Source organism: Osmerus mordax, chromosome 19, assembly GCF_038355195.1.
Source record: "Osmerus mordax isolate fOsmMor3 chromosome 19, fOsmMor3.pri, whole genome shotgun sequence".
Lineage (NCBI taxonomy): Eukaryota > Metazoa > Chordata > Actinopteri > Osmeriformes > Osmeridae > Osmerus > Osmerus mordax.
In genome coordinates this window covers 11,028,139-11,039,680 of record NC_090068.1, presented here as the reverse complement: position 1 = coordinate 11,039,680, position 11,542 = coordinate 11,028,139, and the positions used below count along the sequence as shown (strand labels likewise).

The 11,542-nt window shown below is 48.1% G+C and overlaps 1 protein-coding gene across 1 annotated transcript in view; it reads left to right on the top strand.

The window, feature by feature from the left end:
• The first annotated feature begins 3,100 nt into the window (after positions 1-3,100).
• Positions 3,101-11,542, top strand: part of LOC136963310 (sodium/potassium/calcium exchanger 3-like) — a 41,245-nt gene continuing 32,803 nt past the window's right edge. The window contains 2 exon segments of the mRNA XM_067257408.1: positions 3,101-3,203; positions 6,229-6,363. Coding sequence (XP_067113509.1) covers positions 3,101-3,203; positions 6,229-6,363 — 238 coding nt within the window.

The following is an 11,542-nucleotide window of genomic DNA, read 5'->3' as shown; positions in this document are numbered from 1 at the left end:
CAGGAAAATACATAGCAAAACTTTTACATCAAGGTTACCTTAACTATCATGCAACTACAAAGCAAAACTTTGCATGAAGGTTACATGAACCTGCAAGTAACTCCACAGCAATATTTTGCATCCCTCTAAGGTTACAACTGCCGTGTAACTACAGAGCAACACTTTACCGGTATTCATTGAACTAAAAACAACAGTCGTAAAATGTTGACTAAACGGACAGTTACATGGACGATATTTCAGGTTTTGTTCGGAGCCTCTGTAAGCTCTGGTTGTGTCTCTTCCTAATCAAGGGACTGGGCCCGCCCTGTACAGATAGGCAGCAGCTATGTTCAGCAGGAAGGCCATGAGGAGATGTCTGAGTGGACTGTGTTTCAGTTAGACATGAGGTCTGCAAGTTTACGGAAGTATTATAATCTTCCTGTTTGGACATTACATTTACATTTACATTACATTTAGTCATTTAGCAGACGCTCTTATCCAGAGCGACTTACAGTAAGTACAGGGACATTCCCCCGAGGCAAGTAGGGTGAAGTGCCTTGCCCAAGGACACAATGTCAGTTGGCATGACCGGGAATCGAACTGGCAACCTTCGGATTACTAGCCCGACTCCCTCACCGCTCAGCCAACTGACTCCCTGACCATAACCATCTGAAGCACGAAAACACAACTTCCAATAATTCCTTTTTAAACATGAGATATTTCCCAAACATGCTCTCGGTGCACTAGAAACGTATAAATACTAGACAAACACACCACTTCACACCTCCGTCCAGACAGCATCTAGCTAGGGTCTACTCACCCAGAGCCTATCAGCCTATCAGCTACATCATGATCCCACGGAAACGAACAGTCTCCACCCAGAGTCACACCCCCTTTTTCTAGCTCCTGACCATCTCGTTATGTGAGATGTACGACTATGTCGTTCTTCTCCAGTTGTCCTGATTTGTTTGCCTTATACTGGACGACATCCCATCGTCCCTGAGGACGAACACGGTCGTAGCTCGCGCCTCGCTAACCTCATGCTGGGACGTCGTGCTCTGGTGTGTCATCCCTCTGTCGCTCATGTAGAAAACAGTTCTGTCTGTGGCCATTGTGATTAGACAGGCTGTTTAGTGTTGGAGTAAAGCTCGAGTAGAATCACTCCTTCCACTGATGCCATGTGCCCTGTGAGGGATAGGGGGCGCTGTGGCGCATGACGTGTGAGGATCCTACATGTTATGCACTTAGTTTAGCCATGGCTAAGAGGCTGATGCTGAACTGACTAGTGTCACGCCATGGGAATGTATCTGAAAACACACACAACGAAACAGTTTGCAGTGACGCTGTTCCTCCGACCTGTTCATGCCCTCATGAGAAGCTGAAGTTAGTAAATGTTGTTCATGTACTGTGAACAGGAGGGATAATGGCAATAAAGAGGCCTCAGTACCTTTATAAACGCTTGGTCTGTCTTTGCTCGGATGTTTGTATGATATTGGCTGTGTGTTTCCTGTTTCCTGGAGAAGACACACACACACACAAGTTGTGAAGAGACACGTGTGAGGAACACGCACACACACACACACACACACACACTGAAAGCACACACATGTTCTGCAGAAACACAAACATATTGTGAAGATGCAGACACTCTCTGAACACACACACTGAAGTCAAACACACTCAAACACACACATGCACCTCAAGATACATACAAGTTCTTCCGACACACATTCTGCTGCCTTCAGTCCGCTCTCATCTGACAAATACACACATTTTACACCTTTAGATTCATTTATCAGACGTTTTGATCAAAAGAAACACATGTCTCCCTGGCGACCTGTCAATGCTGTTGTGATTCAGGGTTAGAATGTGTCGGAAACCGCAGATTAGAAGGTCTGGAGTTGAAACACACACACATACACATGTGCATCTTAACATGCTTAACATCTTAACGTGCTTTACGACACACATCTGTCGGGAAGCGTGTTAGGAAGATATATTTTCCAAGTCTTGTCCTCCGCAGGCTTATCCATAACACTGCATGACAACATAACACAAACATTTACCTGGACTCTGTCCCTTGGAAAGCTCTCATAAACACTGGCCACCGAGAAGCTGTTTATCTTCCCTGGCGTGACACCTGGAGACGGATCATGACAACAATGCACTGGCTTATGTCTTTATTTGGGGTTGGAGTACTCGGGCAGAATCTTCCCCAGAGCCCAGAGCAGAACGTGTGTGTGACATGCTCAAGGGCTTAACACAGGTTCATCAACATCAATGTTCTGTAAACACAGAGCGTATGAGCGTTTGTGTGTGTGTATTTGTGTGTGTGGTGTGTGTGTGTGGTGTGTGTATATTTGTGTGCGGTGTGTGTGTCATATGTGATTTATGGTTATGTTTAGAATCCTTACCCAGAAGTAGAATATAACACAAAGGTATTTAAAATAGCCAGGCCACGTCTGAACCCAGCCAACTATGACTTTTCTGCTGTGAAACTCAAGTGTCAAGTGGAAACAGTTTTCCTCTTGAGTTATCCTCTTGAGGTCATTCAGGTCATGAATGCAAAACGTCACACAGATTTCCAAACTGATTTCTTCTGCATTCTATATCTACACTAACCCACAGCCTACAGCATGCTTAAACTACACATTTTAGGCTAGACCTTCTCTGTCGCCGCCTAGTGGTTAAACGATAGCGGCTCGAGGCAGAACGGCGAACAGGACTTCAGAGCCCGCGAGTCAGAGTGGCGTCAACCCAGTGAGACCGTGTTGCTTGCCAGTGCCCGAACTCTCGGTTTGGGATCTGCTGTCGACCTCTCAATCTTCTCTTCTGGCGGCCGTGGGTGTTGTCGACACCTCTCCACCCAATCCTCATTTATAATCTCGTTTGAACTCAAGACATGGATGTCACGGTGCGCTTTATTGACAGGATGAAATAGTCTGAATAATCCGAATTGAATCGAGTCGGAGAGGATTTAACACCGCCTTTCGCAATCAACTAACTTGACAACAGAGTCGGCGGGGGAGAATTTCGAACATCTTGCTTGCAGTAAAAGTGGAAACGCAACTGCCCGCAACAGCAACAGTTATGTTTTGACGGGTGAACAAACGATTTTGGAATGAAGTTACAAAAGGGTAGAAGGCGGCCCTTCCAGCGGTTCTGCTGCGGGGGAATCGGGCTTCTCGCGGTCATTTGGCTCTCACAGGTCCTACACGTGACAGGTGAGCGGTTTCCAAAGAGGGCTATTGTGTTAAAATGTCGTGTAACGTCATGTCTGACATAACACAGAGATACAATCTGTCCGGGATGTGTTATTCGCACCTGAGCAAAAGGGAAAAATAGATTCGATAGCGCGTGTTAACCTTCTGAGACAAGCCTATTTTATTAGCACTGCTCAAACAAATTTTCAAAAGCATGAGAATCATCCATTATCAAGGATTTACCTAGTTCAGAATGAAATGTTAGAAATAATAGTCTCTTGCACTCTGGAGAATGTCTTTATTTTTCCATCTTCCCCTCAGTCGGTTCTACCGCTTCAGTTTGACACCTGCGTCACGTTGTCAGAGCGTAGAAGCCACCTCCAGATTCCCCACCTGCCCATTTCCAGCCCGGTATCCTCACAGAACCTTAGACATGAGACAATTACCCTCCCCGCGTCTCCGTCCCACACCTAATTACTCAGGCTCAGGGAGATCCTATAGTGCCTTATTAGAGCGGCAGAACGGCTAATGAGTATAGCTTGCATGAAAGGAGAATCAGTACCGCCATCAGCTAATACACGACTCAATCATCAAGACTACCCCAGATTGGTATTGTATAAAGATGACAGGATATTACTTTACTTGTGAGAAGAAGTTGAAAGGAAGAGACTTGAATGAACCTGCTCTGTGTTCAGTTCCACAGTGTGTGTGAGTGAGTGTGTATGAGGGACTGAGTGTGTGTGAGGGACTGAGTGTGTGTGAGCGACTGAGTGTGTGTGAGCGACTGAGTGTGTGTGTGTGTGTCTATCTTTGAGAGTGTTTCTGGTTGTCGCTGCGTGTGGCCAGGTGCTTGGGGGAAGCAGCGGTGTCTAGAGTACACCAGACTGTCATCATTAACATCACAGGGATGGCCTTCTGTGAACACACGTCTTCTGTCTCCTCCTCCCCTCTACGACCTTCTCACCCTCCTCCTCCTCTCTAACTTCCTCCTCCGTCTTCATTTGCATCTACATCTGCTGCTCCTCCTATTACGAGTGTCCTGTTCCTCCACCTCCTACTGATCCTCACACAGAGAGAGAGAGAGAGAGAGAGAGAGAGAGAGGGGAAGTGAGACCCCAGTCTTGGTAGGAGTGCGTGCTGTGATAGTTGGAAGAGAGCTTATGATGGTTATGGTACCATCTGTGACGGGGGGGGACGGGGGGCTATTTGAAATTCATATTAGGCGGCTGGTGTTGAGGCGCTCACATGAAAGCCCTGCACTGCCTCAGTCAAGCGAGGCCCGCGCTCTCCTCAAACCAGATGATTGGACTGTTGAGGACAACAAAGGAGACAATATCTAGTGATGATGAAACACACTGGACTGTGTATGAAGCACCAGAGGGTGTGTGTACACGAGAGCGTGTGTGTGTGGCTGTGGAGTGTACACGAGAGAGTGTGTGTGAGGGTGTGGAGTGTACATGAGAAAGTGTGTGTGAGGGTGTGTGTGGCTGTGGAGTGTACATGAGAGAGGGTGTGTGAGGGTGTGGAGTGTACATGAGAGAGTGTGTGTGAGGGTGTGTGTGGCTGTGGAGTGTACATGAGAGAGTGTGTGTGAGGGTGTGGAGTGTACATGAGAGAGTGTGTGTGAGGGTCTGTGTGGCTCTGGAGTGTACATGAGAGAGTGTGTATGAGGGTGTGGAGTGTACATGAGAGAGTGTGTGTGAGGGTCTGTGTGGCTCTGGAGTGTACATGAGAGAGTGTGAGTGTGTGTGAGGGTGTGTGTGGCTGTGGAGTCTACATGAGAGAGTGTGTGTGAGGGTGTGGAGTGTACATGAGAGAGTGTGTGTGAGGGTCTGTGTGGCTCTGGAGTGTACATGAGAGCGTGTGTGTGAGGGTGTGGAGTGTACATGAGAGAGTGTGTGTGAGGGTCTGTGTGGCTCTGGAGTGTACATGAGTGTGTGTGTGAGGGTGTGTGTGGCTCTGGAGTGTACATGAGAGCGTGTGTGTAAGGGTGTGGAGTGTACACGAGAGAGTGTGTGTGTGAGGGTGTGTGTGGCTTTGGAGTGTACATGAGAGAGTGTGTATGAGGGTGTGGAGTGTACATGAGAGTGTGTGTGTGCGGGTGTGTGTGGCTCTGGAGTGTACACGAGAGCGTGTACGAGTGTGTGTGTGTGATACAGAGGTGTTTCTGAGAGCACGTAGGAGGGTGTGTGTCAGGCAGTGGAGGGTGTATGAGAGTGTTTGTGAGCGTGTGTGTGAGACGGGAGTGTGCGTGCATGCCGATGTGGAACCACCCGGTATATTGTGACTAGACTGACGTTCTGTCCCATGTCGACAGTAGATGAAGAGACTGACATAGAGGGTCCAGTTGAGGCAGTCCTTATTTAGAGGTATGCAAAGCTTCAGTCTAAATAAAGAGCCAGACCATCGGGGCGCACCAGACAACAGGGATTTACACCCTAAAGAGATTTCAGCGCTCATAAAAGATGACCCAATCTCCCCAGACCCTTGGCTGCTGTGTTGACAGGAGTCTCCATGCGTCTGAGGTGTTCTGTTATGTCCTGATCGGAGGAGGAATATGGGCTGCAGCTCCTCTCTGTTCACGCTCTCATGTTTCCGCTGGGTTGTGTTCCTCAAGCGTAATTATCGACGGCGCTCTGCGTTTGAATGCAATCCCAGAGGAGTGTGTATGAGACAGGAGTGTGTGAGTGTGTGTGACAGAGGAGGGTGTATGAGAGTGTGTAAAGGCAGGGGAGTGTGTGTTAGAGTAGTATGATTCAGAAGAAGTCAAACCCAAACCTGTGTTAATGGCTGTGTTGTGTTGCAGTGTTGATGGCTGTGTGGATGGCAGTGTTGATGGCTGTGTTTATGGCTGTGTTGATGGCTGTGTTTATGGTTGTGTTGATGGCTGTGTTGATGGCTGTGTTGATGGCTGCGTTGATGGCAGTGTTGATGGCTGCGTTGATGGCAGTGTTGATGGCTGTGTTGATGGCTGTGTTGATGGCTGTGTTGATGGCTGTGTTGATGGCTGTGTTGATGGTTGTGTTGTGTTGCTGTGTTGGAACAGACACCAGCCTGTCTGGGAGGCAGTCAGGACACCATGCTGGACCACAGCTTTTCAGACGTAGACTGATGCAGGAGTGGATGGAAAACCAGACCCTGGACCAGACCCTGGACCAGACCCCAGAACAGCCCAGAGCAGGTGAGTCAGTCCACAGCCTCTGGGGCCTCTACTCCCTCTGGCCTCTACTTCCCATGGGCTCTACTGTCCCTGGGCTCTACTGTCCCTGGCCTCTACTGTCCCTGCCTCCACTTTCCCTGGCCTCTACTGTCCCTGGCCTCTACTTTCCCTGGCCTCTACTTCCCCTGGCCTCTACTTCCCCTGGGCTCTACTGTCCCTGGCCTCTACTTTCCCTGGCCTCTACTGTCCCTGGCCTCTACTGTCCCTGGCCTCTACTCCCTCTCAGTGGGAAGGATGTGTTGCACAAACAGAGCAGGATACAGTTGCTTCACACTAATATGTATGAGTATTTACTGCAGGATGAGGACGTTGCAACACCATGAACACCACTGCACTCTCAGCTCTGGTCTCTGTGCTACAGACTGACTGTGGGCTACCTCAACACCCCATCTCTACCTCCCTCTCTATCTCCCTCTCTACCCCCCCTCTACTTCCCTCTCTACCCCCCCTTCTTCCTCCATCTTTACCTCCCTCTACCTCCCTTTCTACCTCCATCTCTACCCCCCCTTCTACCTCCCCTCTTCCTCCATCTCTACCTCCCTTTCTACCTCCATCTCTACCTCCCTCTACTTCCCTCTCTACCCCCTCTCTACCTCCCTCTCTTCCTCCCAAGTCCCTGAGTTCCATCCTCCCCCAGTATTCTCAGACAGGACACTTCCAGAGTCACCAAGGGGCTTAAGGGGATGAGGGGTGGGTCTGGTAGAGGTCCCAAATTTTGCTAAGTGTGTGTTTGTGTGAATGTGTGTGTTTATGTGAGTTTTTGTGTGTTTATGTGAGCGTGTGTGTGTGTCTACATGTGAGTGTGTGTGCATTTATGCAAGTGTGCTTATGTGTGAGTGTGCTTATGTGTGTGTGTGTTTACGTGTTTGGTGTGTGTTTATGTGTGAGTGTGTACGTTTATGTGAAAGCGTGTATTTATATGAGAGTGTGCTAAATTGTGTGTGTTTGGGTTAGGCAGGGAGGCCTGGCTGGATGGCAGGCCCCGCCTCTCCCCTGCGGGTGATATGAAAGGTTACGTAGGCCCAGCCAGAGAGGTTGGGAGGAATCTGTGCTCTGTAAACTGTGTGTGTTAACTGTGGCCGGCCAGTGGGATGATGGGGTCTGTGTGCTGGGCTTGCTGCTGCGTGCCAGACTTGCGCAATGGAATAATCAAGGAAATAGATAAACAGTTATTTAAACAGTGAGCAGGCTGAGGAGGCGACCATGCTGGAACGCTCCCTCTCTCTTTCTTTGTTTCTTTTCTTTCCTCCTCTCTCTCTCTCTCTCTCTCTCTCTCTCTCTCTCTCTCTCTCTCTCTCTCTCTCTCTCTCTCTCTCTCTCTCTCTCTCTCTCTCTCTCTCTCTCTCTCTCTCTGTCTCTCTCTCTCTCTCTCTCTGTCTCTCTGTCTCTCTCTCTCTCTGTGTCTCTGTCTCTCTCTCTCTGTCCTAGGGGGTGTAGCCACACACAGGGTTTAACTCTGTATCTGGATATGAAACTTGTACATTCAAGCAACGTCTCTTCATAACTCTTATCAGCAGAATACCACAAACCTGATTATACAAGATGTACCTGACCAGGTACATGTAGTGTACAAAAACAAGATATGGCACCAATGGACCCTGACCTGTCCTCTGGTCTTCAAATATGGTCCATTGTGTTTTCTGTTACGTACTGTGGTCTATTTAGTACCGTGGTCTATTTCAGGCTCTCTTCAAGTTCTCTCATCATCAAGCCATCTTCGAAAGAACCCTTAGATGATCTTGACAGGAGAGCCCGTGCAGCCGGGTGAGGCTCTGAAATAGCAGTAGACTGTCCAGTAGTAATACACCTGTGATGAGGTACCAGGAGACGAAGGTTGAGTAGTACTAACAGATTGTTATTGTTTCACCATGCCCGGTAGCTGATGTGTGGCTACTTTGCACTTTGCACTGTGTGGAAAAATACAAAACCGTTCCTTGAACTATACACTTTTTGTGTATAGTTGTGTGTCGCTGTGGATGAAAGTCTCTGCTAAACGAATAGGCCGACAATGTCAAACGTAGCTTCACACAAAAACTCATCCTCCAACCCAGGCATCACTGACTACAATCATAAACTCAGAACGTTATTTTGTTGCTCTGTGTGGTTCCCGTCGCCCTGGTCTGACCCCACTGCAACTGCTGGAGATGCCCTGATCTATAAAGTGATCAAACGCCTGGCTTCGAGGAATATCACCTCAGGAATAGCGCTGGAGTGCGTTCACTTACCCCCCCACTCCACCCCGTAGCACACCTATCCCTCGCCCCTTCACCCCCATTGCTCCGTGGCTTAACAAGACGGAGACGGTGGTGTCTGCCTTCGCATCGCAAGCCTTTGAGGCCGGTGTTGCTAAGCAACTGAATGCTAAATTTTGAAACCCAGATAATTCTGTCTTTCAAAGCACTGAAAGTGCAGAGGCAGGAACGAACGACCACGCAGAGGAGAAAGGCTAAATATAGAACAGGGGGGGGGGGGCGCGAATGGAGACAGACCGAATACATTACAACTGTCAATAACGATTCCTCGTGGGTTTTTTTTTCTTCCGTTTTTTTTTTAACTTCTTCAGTAAATTGTTTATTTTGGCAGACTGCACTGTATGAGATGTACACCAAGAGATGTTTTTTCCATAAAGATATTTTTGTGGTTCAGTGAAAGTAGAGGAGAAAAAAAAGACCCTGGCAGATATTCTAATATTTTCTTTCAAAAGTCCCACATACTGCATCAGGGGAGTCATTTATTATGTCCCTCAAATCAAATAGGAGCAAACGGCCATGCCGGTGCAGGCTCTGTGTGGGAGTGCTGCTCTGTTTGTCTGGAGGCTTTGGGAATTGGGGAAGAATATTCTTAGCTCACCGCTCCGCCTTCTGGAAGCTGTGTTCGGTGGTTCTCTGCATTGTCTAGTCAGATCAGGGGAGGGGTGGGGTGGGGAGGGGAGGGGGGTCAGACACGGGGAAGAACAGCAACAGATAACTATTTATAAAATGCTTTTATGTGGTGAGTTTTGGGATTGTGAAAAGCCCCAAAGAAAGGAAACTCTAATAACTACCACAAACCTCTACCGGCGCGCAAACAAGGTTTTGTGATCCCGAAGATGACGATCGATGATGTTGGAAGTAGAGTAGATCAACTTAGCCACAGTGCTGTAGCAGGTGTGATCTGTATACTGGAGTAAACCTTGTCTGTGCATCAGTAGAGCTGGAACCTCATCATGTATGTCTCAGCGTAACCTCCTCAGCATCTCAGGGAGGATTGGGGGTCTGAGTTTCTTTATCAAACCCACCTGATCCAAGTTGAAAACTGGTTATTTAAATCAGACCTATTTGGTATATACTAGTGCTATATACCAGTGCTAGAAGTGCTGTTTAAAAATAACCTATTTCAGTGGAGTGGTGTGTCTGGAGAACGTGGCCTGATATCTTGAGATGATCAGGGATCATGTGACTCGTTTGAAGTGGAAGAGAATAACCTTAGGAGTGGACGTTTGGTCCACTGTGGCTCTGCAACAACCACACAGTATCAGCAGGTACAGTTTCTACACCGAGCAAAACTGTTAACCAGTATAGTATTTACGTTACATTGGTATGATAGAATACTGTAGATATATTTCTGGTAATAATGTTAGTATAGTAGGGTAGCATAAATCTATTTCTGGGAAAACTGTTAGCTAGATAAGGATGGTAGTGTAGACATATTTGTAGTTATACTGTTAGCTAGTTTACTGGTATGGTAGGATATAACTATTCCTGGTAATAAAGTTAGTTAGTATATTATCCTAGTATAGATCTATTCCTGTTAATTTTCATAGCTAGTATAGTATTATTGTATAGATCTACCCGTATCGACGCATGACTGAATATTCCATCACCTGGGAGAAATACATTTTGTGATCCTTCATAAAAAATGCAGGATGCTAAGGTGGGCGGGGCCAGTGTGGAGGTTCTGCTTGTGTTGGGCATGGAGCTGCTTTACTCAATACCACAGTGGGACTCCAGACACCCTGCAGGCCCAGAGATCAATAACATGTCCCCTCCCCTCTGCCTGTCATTCAGGCCGCCCCCCTCCACTGCCCCTTCCCCATTGCCCCCCCCCTCACTGCCCCCCCGCCCTCCACTGCCCCCCCTCCTGCAGCTGACAGAGTAGAGATCTATTATCACAGCTTCAGTGGTTTCATTTAGTAGGACTTTCACTTGTAATCGGGATTTATGACATGGAACAGACACGCGCACACGCGCACACACACACACACCACACTTACACACAGCTTACATGGCAAGGACATGTTCAGCCCTCTAGGAACTTGATTGGATCAGCTGTGAATTTTAATAAGATCAAAGCGAGAGTGAGAGTGAAGAGGATCTTCTTTGTCAGAGGTTCTTTTGTTCAGGATGAAGTCCTCTCAGAGCGGAGCAGAGCAGGACTGTTCTGGGATCAACCCTGACCCCATCAGGATGGCTCCTCCCCCTCAGAGGCACAGTGGGTGGAGACGGCCACTGAGATCACCCCCCTTAGAGCAAAGTGGGCGGAGCTCCCTGCAACCTGCTGCTGTGTGGTAACGGCTTGCGACACAGGAGCTGTGATTACAGTATGTAGCTCACTTTCTGAGAGCCCATCTCACACACACACACACACACACACACACACACACACAAACACACACACACACACACACACACACACCCTGCAGGGGAAGCCAAGTACAAATATTTAAATGAGCTTCAAGCTGGTGCTAAGTCTGTCAGCCGACCGTGCTGTCTGAGGGAGAGAGGAAACAGAGCTCTAGCCTCTTAACACAGCACACTCCTGGACAACACCCTCATTGGTGTTCTCTCTGTCTCTCTCTCTCTTTGTCTCTCTCTCTGTCTCTCTCTCTCTCTCTCTGTCTCTCTCTCTCTCTCTCTGTCTCTCTCTCTGTCTCTCTCTCTCTTTGTCTCTCTCTCTGTCTCTCTCTCTGTCTCTCTCTCTCTCTCTTCGCTCCCACTCTCCTGAGGGTTGGCGAGGAAAATAAATATTTTTAGTCATTTCGCTCTAGAGCTGCCTGTCATTTCTTCTCTTTCTTTTTTTTTCTTCTTCCATATTTCATAAAGTGGGAACCATGGGAAACACACGCTCCCCTCCCCCTGTCTCGCTCCTCGCCCCGTCGCCA